The sequence below is a fragment of the Oryctolagus cuniculus genome, chromosome 1 (genome assembly GCF_051225735.1).
Source record: "Oryctolagus cuniculus isolate XC-2025 breed Fujian yellow rabbit chromosome 1, ASM5122573v1, whole genome shotgun sequence".
NCBI classification, from domain to species: Eukaryota; Metazoa; Chordata; class Mammalia; order Lagomorpha; family Leporidae; genus Oryctolagus; species Oryctolagus cuniculus.
The window spans coordinates 56063618-56082598 of record NC_142867.1 but is presented as its reverse complement, the minus strand read 5'-3'; the positions used below and the strand labels follow the sequence as shown (position 1 = coordinate 56082598).

Here is an 18981-nt window from a genome sequence, read left to right as displayed (position 1 = left end):
AACCTACTACACTACAGTGTCAGCCCCAATGTAATAGTTTTTTTAATGAACTAAATGGTCTATTTTCTCATCAAGTGGAAATTTTATTCATAAACCTTTTAAGGAGTTAAGTTATAAAAAATTTACAGGAGGAGCCGGCGCTGTGGCATGGAGGTTGAAGCTGCTGCCTGCAGTGCCAGCATTCCATGTGGGTGCCAGTTTGAGTCCTGGCTGCTCCTCTTCTGATCCAACTCTCTGCTGTGGCCTGGGAAGGCAGTGGAGGACGGCCTGGGTCGTTGGGCCCCAGAACCCATGTGGGAGACCCAGAGGAGGCTCCTGGCTCCTGGCTTCCAATCAGCACAGCTCCGGCAGTTGCGGTCAGTTGGGGAGTGGGCCAGCGGATGGACAACCCCTCCCTCCCTCTCTCCCTCCCTCCCTCCCTCCATCCCTCCTTCCCTCTCTCTCTCTCTCTGCCTCTCCTTCTCTGTGTAACTCTGACTTTCAAGTAAATAGATAAATCTTAAAAAAAATTTACAGGAAAAAAAATATTTACAAAGGTAAATCCCTTAATAACAAAACTGTATCTTACTCATTTATTAATAATCATAGCCTAATTCAAACACCTCAAATAAAAATAACTCTTAGTTTCATGAGCAAATTCAATTAAGCATTAAGGAAGACATAATATTAATATATGAAAAATGTCTTGGAAATAAAAAGAAAAGAAACATTGTCTTGGAAGAGAATAAATTATACATGCATTATGATCTCAATAGATGCAGAGAAAGCATTTGATAAAATACAACACCCTTTCATGATGAAAACTCTAAGCAAATTGGGTATAGAAAGAACATTCCTCAATACAAGGCAATTTCTGACAAACTCACAGCCAGTATCATATTGAATGGGGAACAGTTGGAAGCATCTCCACTAAGATCTAGAATCAGACAAGTGATGCTCATTTTCACTACTGCTATTCAGTATAGTTCTATAAGTTTCAGCCAGAGCCATTAGGCAAGAAAAACAAATCAAAGGGATACAAACAGGTAAGGAGGAAGTCAAATTATCCCAGTTGGCAGATGACATGATTCTATCTATACACAGGGAAACCAAAGATTCTACTAATTGGTTATTGGAACTCATGGGAGAGTCTTGTAAAGTTGCAGGATATAAAATCAAGACACGAAAATCAATAGCCTTTGTATACACAAATAATGCCATGGCTAAGAAAGAAAATTAAGATCAGTTCTATTCACAATAGCTACAAAATCATTTAAATATCTTAGAATAAATTTAACCATGGGGCTGGCACTGTGGGTGCAGTGGGGTAAAGCACCGGCCTGAAGTGCTGACATCCCACATGGGTGCCGGCATCCCATATGGGCGCTGATTTGAGACTGACTGCTTCTCTTCCGATCCAGCTCTCCACTATGTCCTGGGATAGCAGTAGAAGATGGCCCAAGCCCTTGGGACCCTGCACCCACGTGGGAGACCTGGAAGAAGCTCCTTGCTCCTGGCTTCAAATTGGCACTGCTCTGGCTGTTGCGGCCATTTGGGGAGTTAAGCAGCGGATGGAGGAACACTCTGTCTCTACCTCTCTCTGTAACTCTATCTTTCAAATAAATAAAATAAATCTTTAAGAAAAAAAAAAGAATTTAACCAAAGATGTGAAAGATTTCTACAATAAAAATTAAAAACTTTAAATAAATAGAAGACACAAAAACATGGAAAAATCAAAACAGTCCATTTTTGTGGACTGAAAGAATATCATCAAAATTACAGATTCAATGTGATCCCAATCAAAATACCAACAGGATTATTCTCAGATCTAGAGAAAACGATGCTAAATTTCACACTGGAAACACAAGAGACTTCAAAAAGCTAAAGCAACTTTAAACAACAAAAACAAAGCCAGAGGCATCACAATACCAGATTTCAAGACAAACTACAGGGCAGTTATAATCAAAGCAGCTTGATACTGGCATAGAAATAGACCTATGAAATAGAACAGAAACCCCAGAAATCAATCCATCCATCCACAACCAACTCGTCTTTTACAAAGGAGCTATAATCAACCCCTGGAGAAAGGACATTCTCTACAACAAATGGTGCTGGGAATGTTGGATCTATGACTACAGAAGTATGAAACAAGATCTTTAACGTACATTTTATACAAAAACCAACTTAAAATAGATCAAGGATCTATATTTACAACCTGATACCATCAAATTACTAGAGGAAAACATAGGGGAAACTCTACAATTCATTGGCAAAGGCAAAGATTTCTTGGAAAAGACCCCAGAAGCATGGGCAATAAAAGCAAAAATAGACAAATGGGATAACATCAAGCTAAGAAACTTCTACAATGCAAAGGAAACACTCAACAAAGTGAAGAAACAACCCACAGAATGAGAGAAAATATTTGCAAACTATGCAATAAATAAAGGATTAATATCCAGAATTTATAAAAAGCTCAAAGAACTCCAAGACAAAATAAACATTCTAGTCAAGAAATGTGCAATGGGCAAAGGACATTAGCAGGCATTTTTCAAAGGATGAAGTTCAAAGAGCCAACAAAATTGCTCAGGATCATTATCATTAGGGAAATGCAAGCAAAAACCACAATGAGGTTTCATTTTACTTCAGTGAGAATGACCATCATACAAAAATTTAAAAAAAAAAAAAACAACACTAATGAGGGTGTAGGGGAAAAGGTACCCTAATACATTGCTGGTGGGAATGTAAACTAGTACAGCCATTATGGAAGACAGTATGGAGAGTCTTCAGAAATCTGAAAACATACCTACAATTTGACCTAGCCATCCCATTCCGGGAATTTATCCAAATGAAATGAAATCAGCATATGAAAGAGTTACCTGTACCCCCATTTTTATTGCAGCTCCATTCACAATAGCAAAGATATGGAATCAATTCAGATGTCTATTAACTGATGACTGGATAAAGAAGATGTGGTATATATACACTATGGGATACTACTAAGCTATATAAAAGAATGAAATCCTATCTTTTAAAACAAACTGGAAACCATAATTCTCAGTGAAAGAAGCCAGTCCAAAAAAAAATACCATGTTTTCCCTGATTTGTGGTAATTAATATTCAGAGTATAAAAATTTAACATATGAGTGAAATTGACATTTTGAGTTTTTTTTTTACAGCCCTTCTCTATATTCTCAAGGAAAAGTGATTTTCCTACTTGCTAAATTCTTTATGCAGTGGAAGGTTACGCTTGTGATCATAAAATAAACTGAAAGTATGTCATTGTAAAATTAAAAGAAATAAGAAAGGAAGGAGAGTAGAGTTGGAACTAGATGCTGTTAAATCTATACATATGAAACACATGAAATTTGTTCACCTTATATAAATAAAGAAAAATTTTTTTTATTTTCATCTACTTGAAAGGCAGAGTAAGATGGGAGAAGGAGACAGGGAGTGAGAGAGAGAATTCACATGAATTTTTTATCTGCTATTTCATTTCTCATATGCCCACAAAGCCAGGCTGGGCCTGGTTGAAGTCAAGAGCCTGAAACTCTATCCAGGACTCCCAGATGGGTGTCAGGGGTCCAAATAATTGAACCATTGTCTCTTGCCTCCCAGGATGCAGCAGCAGAAATGCTAGATCAGAACTGGCAGTGTTAGGCACTCTTACACAGGAAGCAGGCGTCTTAAGTGGCAGCGTAACCTACTATGTCACAATACCTACCTCATCAAGGACGAATCTTACAGAAATTATGCTTAAATAACATGAAAGGGCAAATTTTGAATGATTCCATTTTTGTAAGATATCTAGAATAGTCACTGAACAGTGGTTATCAGTGTGGGGGTGAAGGGAACAAGGAGTTATTCTTTAATGTATGCAGAGTTTCTCTAAATAATGATGAAAAAGTTCAAAAACTTAACAGTGGTGATAGTTGTACAAGAATATCCTTAATGACACTGAACTATTTTTTTTTCAATCTCATAGAACATTTTATTCTCCGATTTATTGCCAATCCCACTACTCCACTACTTATCAGCCACGTGATCCTCATCTGGCCCTGCTGTCCCTGTGCTGAGAACTGACTCACCAGGCATGAGCAGGGTGTAAGGAAGAGTAGTCAGGACTGACTGACACAGCCGAGACAAACCAGCACAAATGATGTCTCTGCATCTCAAAGGCAAAGTGAAGGTGATGCAAACAATTTTTGAAATGATTCGAGATTTGATTCAGCAGCATACATGAACCTAATGGTTAATGAATTTTAGGATGTTCCCAAATATACACATAAATTCAGTGTACAAAATACATAAGAAATAGTTAATAAGAAATTAAAGTAAGAAATAGAATAGTTAAAATGGCAGACTTGTGTATATTTTAACACAATTATAAATATTTAATGAAAGAAGAGTTGACAGGTCTCATTCAAATACTGACACAGGTAGAGAGGACCCATGTCTACCTGACAGATACAAGTGTATGGTTAAAAATGAACAAATAAAACAATCAGAACCCAGTACAATTAAACAATCAAACGATAATTCCTTGCTTTGTATGTCCCAGGTGTTAAGCAAGTAAGTTAAATCAAACTCCTTTTTTTGCTTCTTCAATTTGGAGTTTCATAAGCTATGAAGAGGGAGCTTATATAAGAAAACCTATGTTTACAGAAACAAATTTTTATACACCAAAATACAAGAAAATGATATTTAAGAGATAATTATTGGAAACTCATAGCATACCTTCTAGGAATGGATATACCTACTAGCTACAATGAAGTACCAGGTATACACAAGACTCCATGCCACTAATTAAGTATAATAGAGTATAATTCTATCCTTATTCTAAGAGGATACAATACAGTTTAGGACTACAGAGATTAAATATTAAAAAGTAAATACAAAAGAACATACACTAGAAATAAAAATGAGTGGCAGAAAAATTAAATCTTAAAGGAGCCAAGAGAAAGAAGACACTTTGATAACAAATCTAACAACTTGTCCCTGAATTTCAACAACTATCAGTTCTCTACTTATTTACTATCCTCCTCTTCCCTAGTTAGTCTACCTTCTATAAATCATTTATTAGTCTATAGTCTATATATAATCTGTATTTAATTTTTATAAGCAGGTAAAGGTTATTCACCTCACCAACTATGCACTAACATAAAATATCCATATTGCTTAATATAATTCTATAAAGCAAGTGTTCCATAAGGACCAGATGTCATAAAATGAATGTCCCCAATAAGTTAAGTGCTTGGGATTACTGCCCAGTGTATACAATAAACACAAATGATATACTACTTACTATTTAATATTTGCAATGCAAATAACTGGAGGAGGAGGGGATAGAAGAGAAACTGTATCTCATCCTTTTCTCTTATCCAAAAAGTACTGGCATGATGGACATGGCAGGAATTCAACAAATGCTTACAGCTTCTATTTCATGGTTATTATATACTTTCTAGGTGACCTGGTATATACTTTTGCGGTTTTCTGGAGAAGGAGATATATTAAGTGGAGTACAAAGTATCTGAAACTAACCAAAAATTGTTGGTTTTGATAAAATCTCAGTTCTTGGAGGACTCTTAGAGAATTTTTGTGTTTTGCTCTTGTTATTTGGAAGAGATACAAAGGGTATTAGCCCAATCTGTAGTATTAAGTAATAGTTTAACGTTTAACTCAAGTGATTTGTACTATAACCAATCACTGTAATCCAGTTTTTAAGACATATACAATTAAAAATTTTTTCAAGATTACCAAAGATAATTAAACTCAACTATAGAGGAAAAATAATGTCAAAAAATGTACAAAGAAAATATTTAGAGGAAAATAAACTTTTCTAATCACAAAAATCAACCAAAAGCCAAGTTAGTAACTTTACTTAAAAAAAGTTAAAATAATTAAGTCTAAGAAAACATTAAGGGTCTAGAAAGAGGCATCATTTGGCAACTGAAATTATAACCAATATCCCAATTTTACCTTTTTTCAAGATTTATTCCTTTGAAAGGCATTGACAGAGAGAGAGAGAAAGAGAGAGAGAGAGAGAGATTGATTGAATCTGTTAGTTCACTCCCCCTAACAGACACAACAGCTGGGGATGGACCAAGTTAAAGCCAGGAACCAGCAATTCCATCCTGGTCTCCCACATGTATTTGTTCAGAAGCATCTGGGGTATCTTCTGCTGCTTTCCCAGGCACATTAGCAGGAAGCCGATCAAAAGCAGAGTAGTCAGGACTTGAATCAGCACAATGGTGATGTTGCAACTGACAGCTTAACCTGTTATTCCACAATGCTGGTCTGCTCCCACCTCCCGATTTTGTTCTTAGAGATAGTATACACTAAGTGATTTTAATTTTGCCAAGAAAATGAGTGTAACCAATAGAAAGACTGCTATTTTATTTTAAAATTTTTACTCTAAAAAGTAAGATCTATGTAAGTAAAAGGCCTAAGATGTCATTTTTTGCAACTTATGTATAGCTGTGATTAATTGAAGAACAAAATTTTAAATGAGGAGTCAGCACTGTGGCTTAGCGGGTTAAGCCAATACCTACTGCACCTACATCACATATGAGTCCCAGTTCAAGTACCAGATACTCCTCTTCCAATTCAGCTTCCTGCTAATGTGCCAGGGAAAGCAGCATAAGATGGGCTAAGTGCTTGGGCCCCTGCACTCAAATGGAAGACTTGGATGAATTTCCTGGCTCCCAGCTTTGGCTCGGTGTGGCCCAGTCCTGGCCTTTGTGGTTATCTAGGGAGATAGCCAGTTAACGGAAGATTGATCTCTCTCTCTTTCTCTCTCTCTCTCTCTGCCCCTCTCTCCATAAATGTGACTTTTTAAATAAACAAATACATCTTAAAAGTTTTTTCCAATAAAAACCTTTGGTCTACCCTAAGATAGAATCTAATTATCCCATACAATCATCAGAAAGAGACATATCATTAAATTGTTTTCTACTGTATCTTATCATGTAATAATGAAATTCTATTATAGTAACTATTATCAAAGATTTGTTATCTGTAATGTTCTAGAACTTGAAAATAAATTATAGCAATTTTGAGTCAACTTGCAACCTGTACAGAAGCCACAGCTTATATCTATGTTGGGAAGAAAGGAGGGTGTGACTTAGTGGAAAAGAACAACTATTAATGATGAAAACAAGAAGGTGGTACAGGTATACGTGCTTAAATCCAAGAATTAAACTAAAGAAGCTTGATCAATGTGAGAAGAAGGGAGAGAAGAGAGGAGAGAGGGAGGGGAGAGAGGGAGAAAGAGATCGAGAGACTGATTGATCATTCCCTAGATCAAGCTAAGATTCTAAACAAAAACCTACTATTCATAGTTGACCTCAACTCAGGCATGTGTTTTAGGAAAGTTAAAAATACATATGATTCAAATATATTTAATATTTGTAATTTTCCTTCAATGTGAACTCCAAACACTTCAATAAATGCTCAACTGAAACATAAATCACATTTTCCAACAATGAAATGACTAGCACTTTAGGGAAAGATTTAATTTTATATTGTCTCGGTATTGTACAGTTTATCAAATTTCATTATATTGGTAATACAAGATTTTTGCCTATGCTACATTTATAACTTAATTCAATGGGCCTGCCGTCTGCAGTGCTAGCATCTCATACGGGTGCCGGTTCCAGTCCCAGCTGTTCCACTTCCGATCCAGCTCTCTGCTATGGCCTGGGAAAGCAGTAAAAGGTGGCCCAAGTCCTTGGGCCCCTGCACCCATGCGAAAGAACCGGAAGAAGCTCCAGGCTCCTGCCTTTGGATCAGCTCAACTCTGGCCCTTGTGGTCATTCGGGGAGTGAACCAGCAGATGGAAGGTCTCTGTGTCTGTCTGTCTGTCTGTCTGTCTCTCTCTCTCTGGCTTTACCTCTCTCTGTAACTCTTTCAAGTAAGTAAGTAAGTAAATAAGAACCTATTTCACTTGATTTTCACATATGTTCTCAAAATAGACATAATAGTTAACATATGCTATCTAAGTTTCTAGTTTTGTGTTTAAAGCCAATCAACAGTGGATATGTAATTTCTATTCTCTACTAAATTCAGGATTTCATGCTTTAAAAACAGTAACTTCTTCAGTATATTCTTTAAGTACAAAAAGTTACCTAAAAAATACCACTGAGTACTCAGTAAATGTTAACTTGTGATATTTTGTTATAGAATGAAGTCACTAGTGTTACTGGCTCTGTTTTCACAAAATAAAATATAAACGCATCTGAACAACTGTAAGCAGCATACAGTTATTTTTATAGATACCTGTGATACAAATGAGCAATATTTCTGTTGGGTCATGGAGAATGTATGCAACTACCCTAGGTACTTACTACCAGTTTTTAATGCTGTTTTTGCTGCTTGCTCTCATTAACAAAGTGAAGTGTTCTATTTACTTCTTATTTTAATGAAATACATTATCTGTGTAATTTGTCAATTGAAAATTCCAGCTGAAACTAAAAAGCAGAACTTCTGGCACCAAGATAGAAGCATAGGAATTTTCACTCATCATCCACTTCTGAAACAATTTTAGCAATCACACACACACACAAGAGGACCTCTGTGGGAACTTAGGAATCCAGGAGATAGTTCCTGAAACCCACTATAAAAAACATTGAAAGGAAGCATTGAAAAGGTTAAAATTAACAGTTTCACTTTACCTGTTTGATCTCTCCCCTACGATAAGACAGCCAAGTGCCAAGAGGGACATTACTCATCCTGTGAATTCTCCTAGGAGAGAAAGTCAGTAACTGGCCTCCACAGCTGTAGACAGTGCTCCCCAAGAGGCTCACTTAGTTCTCAGCTCACCTACAACATTTAGGGCATAGGCACAGATGGATAGTCTGGGGGAAGCTAGGAGCAGAAAAAACGATAAGGGTTCCCGAAAACCAGGGTGCAGAATGCAACAAAGGGTCATGGTTTCTACTAATTGCCTCCCATACTCCACCAAGAAGCCTACCGAAGAATATCTCAAGTGTACCTATCTAGTCCATCTGTGTCCCTTGGCACCCTATGCACTTCTTTAGTGCCCTGCATGTGGTCATGAAGATGGCACACACACATATTTGCAGATAGGTGACTCAATTATGTGGGACTAGGATAAGGCAATATAGCTTAAGCACTTTAAGACACAGCTCTAGGGAAAGCAGAAAGGAGGCTTTAAATACTTGAGCTTTCTTTGCAGGATTGAGAAGGAATACATACCTTAAAAACTCTCTCCTCAAAAAAGAGAAGAGAAATGGGATGGGTATATCCACAGAAAAGTTTTCAATGGTCCTCAAGAATTGCTGGCAAGACTGATTGGTGAAGATCATTTATTCTGAAGCCAGTTTTTAAAGAATAAAGGCAGTAACTTCCTTTTCTTTTTTTCTTTCTTGCAATATATTTATGGGGTCGTAAATGGGTTAAGCCACCACTTGTGATGCCAGCATTCCATATACCTTTTGGAGTTCCCCATGCTCCACTTCTGTTCCAGCTCCCCGCTAACATGCTTAGAAGAGCAGCAGACGATGGCCCAAGTCCTTGGGTCCCTATACCCATGTGGGAGTAGGAGGAGGAGGAGGAGGTGGGAGAGGAGGAGTGGGAGGAGGAGGAGGAGGAGGAGGAAGAAATGAAAACACAGGATAATCATATTAACAAAAGTCAAATACAAACTATTTTAAGCAGCAAAAGAAAAGTGATTCATTAGAAAGGAATTCTAATGAGGCTATAAGCAAGTTTCTCACCAAAAATGTTACAAGTCAAGAGAGTAGATGACAATTCAAAGAGGTCGAAGAAAAACATGCCAACCAAGAATAATCAGCAAAAGTTTCCTTCAGAAATGAAAAGGAGACAGACTTTCCACAAAAAACAATAGCTAAAGAATTGATCACCTCTAGATCTGCCTTACATGAAATGCCAAAGTGATGGAGCCAGTGTCCTGGTGTAGTGGATTAATCTGCCACCTGGGGCACTGGCATTTCATCTGTGCACCAGTTTGAGTCCCTGTCCGGCTCTCTGCTACTGCACCTGGGAAAACAGCACAAGATGGCCCAAGTGTTTGGATCCCTGCACCCACATGGGAGACCTGAAAGAACTGCCAGGCTCCAGACTTCAACCTGGCCCAGCTCGTCATGGTGGTCATTTGGAGAGTGCACCATCAGATGGAAGATCTCTCTCTGTGTCTCTCATTCTCTCTCTGTAACTCTGTCATTCTACATTTCAAACAAATAAAGTACAACTTCAAAAGAAAAAAAAGAAATGTTAAAAGTTAGTTTCAATCTGTCCTTTCATTCACCTTAAGCATTTCTTCCAAGGAAGGTGTAGTGGAAACTCTCTCTCTCAATTTTTGTTTATCTGGAAACACCTTGATCTCTCTCTCACTACTGAAAAACTATTCTGCCAGATATGAGATTCTGGGCCGACAAGTGTTATTTTGTTTTTGCTTTTCTATTAGCATAATCAATGTATCAATCCACTGCCTCCTGGCCTTGAAAGTTTGTGAGGATAAATGTATTGACAATATCAGTGAGGATCTTGGGGCCAGCATTGTGGTGCAGTGGGTTAGCTACTGCCTGTGATGCTGGCATCCAAAATCACCACTGGTATGAGTCCCATCTGTTCTACTTCTAATCCAGCTCCCTTCTACTGCACCTGGGAAAGCAGTAGAAGATGGCCCAAGCATCTGGGCCCCTGCCACTCACGTGGAAAATCTGGATGGAGTTCTGAGCTCCTGGCTTCAGCCTGGCCCAAACACAGCCATTGCTGCCATTTGGGAAGTGAACCAGCAGACTGAAACTCGCTCTCTCTCTCTCTCTCTCCCTCCCTTCCTCCCTCTCTCTCTGCCCTTCAAATAAATCCTTAAAAACAAAAACCAAACCAAACCAAAAAAAAAAAAAAAAAAACCAAAAAAACCCAAACACCTTAATGAAGATCTCTGTGAGAGCCACTTGGCTCATTCTTTCAAGGATGTCTTTGTCTTTCAAAGTTTGACTATAATGTGTCTCTGTAGGGACCTTTTAAGTTCAGCTTACATGGAGTTCACTGAGCATTCTACATTATATCCACATCTTGAAACAAGCTTAAATAAGTTTTCAGCTACTGTTTCTTGAAGTTTTTTCCTTCTGAAATTCCCACAGTGTGTGCTTTGGTCTAAGTGATACTGTACCACACATCCCTGAGGCTCGGTTTACTTTTCTTCCACTTTTTTTCCCTTGTAACCCTGAGACTTAATAACTTCCATTTTCCTGTCTTCAAATTCTTCTGATTCTTTCCCTCCTCAGGTAAGACACTGAATCTGTCTGAAGTTTTTCAACTTCAGAATTTCCCTACAGCTTTTTTTGTTAGATCTTTAATTACATTTACATTTTCACAACTTACTCTGTATCTTTCCTTAGTTTTTTGAGCATCTTTAAGATAGTTGTTTTAAAGTCTTTGTATAGATCTTCCATCTGATATATCAAAAATAAGTTTTCTATTATTTTCCTTGAAAAGCCAAAAACTGTAATCAGCCAAAATAGCTACCACCAGGAAAATAGATAAATTGCAATATATCCAATAATGTAATACTATGCAGCTAATGAAAACAATAGTAATATCATTAGTAATAAGATGATGTAACATGGCTAATCCCAAAATAGTTGTGTGAAATAAACTAGAGAAATGAGAATATAGCATATGATTCTAATTTGTATAAAATTCTATAAATGTAGTCTAATCCATAGTGAGAGAAAGTATAAAAGAAAATGCCTGGCAAAGAGAGGAAGATGATGCCTTAGTCCATTCTGTGCTTCTATAACAGAATAGTTGAGAATGGGAAATTTATAAAGAACAGAGATTTATTTTTAATAGTTCTAGAGAACATGAAATTCAAGATCCAAAGACCCGTATCTTGTGAAGGCCTTCATGCTATATCATTAGATAGCAGAAGTCAGGAAGGTCAAGAGAGAGGAAAGGGGGCTGAATCTGATCTTTTATAAAAAAACTATTTCTCTGATAATGAGTACACAGCATCCATGGCCCAATTATCCCCCAAAGGCCCGGCCTCTTGACATTTTTGCACTTACCAAGAAATAGATTCAAAAATTTGATGATAAGATTACTTAGAAGTAATCAAAAGCAAACATATGATCTATTGAAATCCATGCAGGACATGAAAGAAAATTCCTCTCATGAAATTGAAAACTTAAGTGGAATCAAAATGAAATGAAGAATTCAATAGAATAAATAAAAAATGCAAGTGAGAGCCTTAAAAACAGAATCAGTGAGGCAGAAGAGAGAATATCGGACTTTGAAGACAGAGCACAGGAAAGTATACAGTCAAACCAAAGACAAAAACAGGAAATTAGAAATCTAAAAAATACTGTTGGGAATCTACAGGATACTATTAAAAAACCCAACATTTGGGTTCTAGGAGTTCCTGAAGGCATGGAAAGAAAGGATTAGAAAGCCTATTTAGTGAGATACTAGCAGAAAACTTCCCGGGTTTGACACACAATTGGTCCAACTAACAAAAAAAAAAAAAGAAAAAGAAAAAGAAAAAGGAAAGAGAAGGCCAGTGCCACGGCTCACTAGGCTAATCCTCCACCTGCAGGGCCGGCACACCGGGTTCTAGTTCCCGTCGAGGTGCCGGATTCTGTCCCGGTTGCCCCTCTTCCAGGCCAGCTCTCTGCTGTGGCCCGGGAGTGCAGTGGAGGATGGCCCAAGTACTTGGGCCCTGCACCCCATGGGAGACCAGGAGAAGCACCTGGCTCCTGGCTTCGGATTGGCGCGGTGTGCTGGCCACAGTGTGCCGGCCGTGGAGGCCATTGGAGGGTGAACCAATGGCAAAGGAAGTCCTTTCTCTCTGTCTCTCTCTCTCTCACTGTCCACTCTGCCTGTCCAAAAAAAAAAAAAAAAAAAAAAAAGAATTGAATGGAAGGAGTAGGAGATGGGATGCTTTGCAGGTGGGAGGGTGGTTATGGGGGGAAGAACCGCTATAATCCAAAAGTTGTACTTTCAAAATTTATATTTATTAAATAAAAGTTTTCTATAAAAAAAGAAAAATATCATTGTTACACTTAGGATTAAGTTTCCAACGTGTGGTTTGTGTCGGACACATTCAAACCAAAGGAGAAGTAGCAACAGGAAATTACTGGAGGTGATAAACATGTTCATTTTATTCACTGTGGGAGCTCCAGAAGTGTAAATATATGTCAAGCATCTTTAAATATGTGTCATAATATATATGTCATATATATATATATATAAAATATATCAAACCTGTTGAAATAAAATAAACATAAAATAAACCTTCCTTACATGGATTAGGCAATGATCCCTCAGATACAACAGATAAAAAATAAAATTAACATAAAAATTGATAAAATAAGACTTCATCAAAATTTAAATATTTAGCTCTTTGAAATATATGGATAAAGGAATACAAAGACAAGCCACAGGATGAAAATTGCAGAAAATATAAATGGTGAAGGACTTGTATTCAGATATTTTTTAAAAATCTCTAAATTTAAAATAAGAAATACACCCAATTTAAAAAATGAGCCAAAGACTTGAACAGGCAAGTTACCAAATAAGATATACAAATAGAAAATGAACTCATGAAAAAAATACTCATTAGAATTCATTAGTGATATGAAAAGTAAAACCATAATGACACATTGTCTCTATCTAATGGCTAACATTAAAAACAATGATCCCACCAAAAATTGACCAGGATATAGAAGCAATGTGACTCTTACCAACTACTAAGGGGATGCAAAATGGTACAGAGTGTTGGAAAAATATTTGGGCAGTTTATTTAAAAAGTAAAATATATACATTATACACATATACATAATTGGATATGTCTGATGTCAGATAAATAAGCAGCCAACTAGTTGGGTCTGCAAAGCCAGAAGTCACAAGATAACCACCTTACTTGTCAATCAAAAATGTCAGCTCACTCATAATGCATTTTTTACATCTGGGACCTGTGAGCAAACGAGATAAAAGGAGTAGAAGCCAGGAGAGTGCTGTCTCCATCATGGACCCTACTAAGAAATGCCACACCTATTTTATGTTTCTGCCAGGGACCTCATTTGAAGATATTATGTCTATCTTTTTAGATTTCAACTTTCTGGAACCTGAACGAAAAGTTTCCACTCTCCCAACTTCCTATTCTTGGACAGACATTTGCAATCAATGGTATTGTTTTTTTTGTTTCCCTTTTCTCCCTAGTTTATGGACAACTCATTGGCCCAAAGATGATGTGCCTTTCTCTGTGCAGGATGTGCCACACTTTTGCATGAATGTATGTTTATTCTCTATCTACAAACAATACCAGTCTCTGCTTGGTATTTCTATCTCTGTGGGAGACAGAGCCTGGATTAAGAATACAATAATTGCCCACATCATGCCCAGTCATTAAACTTCTAGAAATTTACCTACAAAAATGAAATCATGTGAACATACAAACATACAGACATCCATAGTAGTTTTATTTATGACAGACATAAACAGAAACAACCAAACGGACAACAGCTGAATGAATAAATAAGCTCTGGTATACACACACACTCTATAAGATACCACTCAGCAATAAAAAGGAATATACACAATAACCAAGGTATACTGCAAATAATTAAAATATAAATACATACTATATGACTATTAAATATAGTCTTCTGGATAGTGCAAGTTGATTCTGCAATAATTTCACAGGTATACTGTGACAAATTACCACAAACGTGACAGATTAAAACAATACAAATTTTTTCTGCCATAGTTCTGAAAGCCAGAAATCCAAAATTGAGGTGTTAACATGGTTGGCTCAATTTGGAAGTTCTGAAGGAGGTTCTACTGCTTGCTTCTTGCTTAGATATGATTGCCAGGAATAAACTTGACATTCCTTGCCTTATGGATGCAATACTCTGATCTCTATCACATTACCTTTTCCTTACTTCTCTCCACTTCTTTTTTTTTTTGGGGGGGGGGGACAGAGTGGACAGTGAGAGAGACAAAGGTCTTCCTTTTCCGTTGGTTCACCCCCACTTCTAAGCACACTTGTCATTGCATTTAGAACTCACCCTAATCTAAGATGATCTCATCTTGAGGTTCGAGGTTCTTCAATTACACCTATGAAGACCTTTTTTTTTTTTCCCCAAATAAGGTCACTTTCACAGCTTACAAATAAATGCACCTTGGAGGGGAGCACTATTCAATGAACAATAAATCCCCAGGAACAGAAAGCAAGTTAAGTGGTGGTCTGTGAACAAGGAAAGATTGGAAGAAAGGATTCCAAAGTGGCATGAAAAAAACTTTTGAAAAGATGGTTATGTCTATTCTCTTGATGGTGGTAGTGATTTCACAGACATGAATATATAAATATTTTTTTTTTTTGACAGGCAGAGTGGACAGTGTGTGTGTGTGAGAGAGAGAGAGAGAGAGAAAGGTCTTCCTTTGCCGTTGGTTCACCCTCCAATGGCCACCACGGCTGGCATGCTGCGGCCGGCGCACCATGCTGATCCAATGGCAGGAGCCAGGTGCTTCTCCTGGTCTCCCATGGGGTGCAGGGCCCAAGTACTTGGGCCATCCTCCACTGCCCTCCCTGGCCACAGCAGAGAGCTGGCCTGGAAGAGGGGCAACCAGGTCAGAATCCGGCGCCCCGACCGGGACTAGAAGTCGGTGTGCCGGCGCCGCAGGCGGAGGATTAGCCTATTGAGCCGCGGCGCCAGCCGACATGAATATATATTAAAAGCTATCAAAGTATCCACTTCTCTGTAAGAATACCATCATTTCCCATATTTGAGTCTCAAAACTAAAAGCACGAAATAGTACTGACTTAAGTAAATGATGTAACACCAGAAAGAAGGAATAGATTTTTTTAAAATAAATACGTGGATCAGGGCTGGTGCTGTAGTGTAGGTTAAGCACTCGCCTGCACCCCAGCATCCCATACAGGCACCGGTTTGGCTCCACTTCCAATCCAGCTCTCTGCTAACGGCCCAGGAGAGCAGTGGAAGATCACCTAAGTGCTTGGGTCCCTCCATCCACGTGGGAGAACTGAAAGAAGTTCCTGGCTTCTGGCTCCTGGCTTCGGATTGGCCCAACTCTGGCAACCATTTGGGGAGAGAACCAGTGGATGGAAGACCTCTCTGTCTCTCCCTCTCTCTAACTCTTTTCTTTTTAAGATTTATTTATCTGAGAAGCAAACAAATGTGGAATTGAGAACAAACAGAGATCAGAACTATAAATTTAATGAATGAGAAATTAAGAAAGAACAAGTCTCACTACTCCCAAATGGAAGAAAGGTGAATCAGACAGTTAAAGTTAGTTCCTTGTACATTACTTTCTACATAAACCTTCAATGAACATTGCTGGAGTAAATCAATGAAGCATTAATTCCCAGAGTTCCCTGTGTTAACAATGAAGTGGTATTTATTGAAACCTGGGCAGTTTGGTTTTAAGTGTCAAAACAATGTGGAGAGGGCACAGATCATTAAAGAAGGTTGTAAAAGCTTTAAGGGGAATGAACATACCACACATCAAATCAAAATTTCTTTGTTAACACTAGCATACATATAATTAAATAAATTGAAATTAGTGTTTCTACTTGAACTCTCATTACAGGAAATTTTACCTGGCAGTGACTAAAGAAGGAAGAAAGATTAAAAAATTAAAAGACTAAAAGGAGGAATAAGATGAGGAAAGAAGCAGGAAACTTTAAAGCCTGGACCCTTTTCAAGACTCATAATACCTACAGTTCAGTAATGTTCTGAAAAATTTGCTGAAACACAAAAATTTCTGTCATGTTGTTTAGAAAACACTAAATTAGACACATATGCAGGATGCATTTTTGGATTCCAGATAAAGCTCAAAGTTAAAAAACATGGAAAGACATACAGTTGTAGATTTATCTATGAATAAAATTTATATCATTATTATATAGAAAATATGAGACATTAAAGGAACAAAACACAATTCTTAAGAAAGATCAACTATCTTTTTAATAAGGGAGATTTAATGGATTAAGTTTAATTCATTTGATTATCAGCCTGACTTGGCAGTCTCAATGCAATAAGAAAAATAATTCATAAAAGTTTGACAATATTATTTTTAGTTCACATGCTTCTTGGATTAAACCCATAAATGCTTCTACTTTATGTTGCTCTAGGGACTCCATTCAGACACAACTACGATTGTTAGTCATTGTGAGGCTGGGGTAGCCATTCAGTGCATATACCAATATATTCTGAGAATCCAAATGAATACATCTCTTTGGGCAGACATTCAGAACAGAACTATTAAAGAATGATTACTATAAAGCTTCTAAATGGAGTCAACAAAGTATGATAGTATTAACACAGACTATACAACATCATGAACAAGAAGTACATTTCTTATAATAGATATGGTTACCAATGATTATGACCTGATATGTTTCTCTCTCTCATAAATACAATGTTTGAAAATGGTTACCTAAGTGCCAGTTCGAGACCTGGCTGCTCCACATCCAATCCAGCTCTCTGCTATGGCCTGGGAAAGCAGTTTAAGATGGCCCAAGTCCTTGGGCCCCTGCACCCACGTTGGAGACCCGGATGAAGTTCCTCGCTTCGGATCGGCACAGCTCCAGCCATTCTGGCCAACTGGGGAGTGAACCATTGGATGGAAGCCCCCCCCCCCCCCCCGCCTTCCTCTGCCTCTCCTCTCTGTGTAACTCTGACTTTCAAATAAATAAATAAAATCTTTAAAAAAAAGTTTACCTAAAACATCCTGTTAAATACAAACAGCATTTACATGTACCTTGATTATATTATGAAGCAGAAAACACTTTTATTTTAATGGGGGAGAAATATATCTAAAATTAGAATTTAACACAAACATCTGAATCAGTTGTTTCCCCAACTACTTCCAAACAAAATATTTCAAATTCCACACAAGATTCTGCAAACCCATGAGTACAAACTCTAATCTTGACACTGTATTTGGATCATCCCCATGGAGGAAATCCATGAACCAGATGTGAATTTATTGTTCCAGATGTACTTTATATGTATGAGGAAAAATAAAACAATTATTCACTGCCTTTATTTGAGGTCACTTAAAAATACACTACATAGAAATAGCAAAAAGGAAATCCTACAAATTGTGAGACTTCCCACTACTCTTAAGGAGCTATTTATTGAAGTATCACTAAATTAATCAAACTACATGTACAATTGCTGCATGATCAAAGTATAATTACAATTAGTAAAGTTCAGTGTTCAATAGCCATAATAATGAAAACATAAATTGCTTTGGATCATTTTTTTTCATATTTATCCATGATATGTAGAAATTTAAAAGAAAAAAGTATGCCTCCAGTTTGTACTAAAATGTCATGACTTCATCATCTAAGATAAATTTCTATATACAAAGAAAAATGGATCTACAATAACAAATTAATGAACACAGAAAAATTAACTAATACACCTAGATCAAACTACATGGTCTAACAGTCTTACATTGTTTTATTCTTATTTTATTTTATTTTTTATTTTTTGACAGGCAGAGTGGACAGTGAGAGAGAGAGACAGAGAGAAAGGTCTTCCTTTGCCGTTGGTTCACCCTCCAATGGCCGCCGTGGCCGGCGCACTGTGGCCAGCGCGCCGCACTAATCCGATGGCAGGAGCCAGGTACTTCTCCTGGTCGCCCATGGGGTGCAGGGCCTAAGTACTTGGGCCATCCTCCACTGCACTCCCTGGCCACAGCAGAGAGCTGGCCTGGAAGAGGGGCAACCGGGACAGAATCCGGCGCCCCGACCGGGACTAGAACCCGGTGTGCCAGCGCCGCAAGGCGGAGGATTAGCCTAGTGAGCCATGGCGCCGACACTGTTTTATAAAACCAATGAGCTAACTTCAAAATTTTAAAATTTGTTATCACAAAGAGCAACTATCATCATGTTAAAAACACAACTAAAAGTAAACAAAATTGGTTCTTTTAGAACAAATATTTCCTTTGTTCTCTACCAGAAATCCTCCAAATACATAACAGTTT

At 37.6% G+C, this 18981-nt stretch overlaps 1 protein-coding gene across 9 annotated transcripts in view; it reads right to left on the bottom strand.

The window, feature by feature from the left end:
• Window positions 1-18981, bottom strand: part of SBF2 (SET binding factor 2) — a 517136-nt gene that overhangs the window by 333689 nt on the left and 164466 nt on the right. The window contains exons 1-2 of one of the 9 annotated variants that reach the window (XM_089328907.1): window positions 9429-9471; window positions 8649-8718 (exon numbers count right to left, since the gene is read on the bottom strand). The exons of the other annotated variants lie outside the window; for them this stretch is intronic. Coding sequence (XP_089185033.1) covers window positions 8649-8718; window positions 9429-9445 — 87 coding nt within the window. The 5' untranslated portion in view covers window positions 9446-9471. Of the gene's footprint in view, window positions 1-8648; window positions 8719-9428; window positions 9472-18981 lie in introns of those variants that run through there. 9 annotated transcript variants of the gene reach the window in all.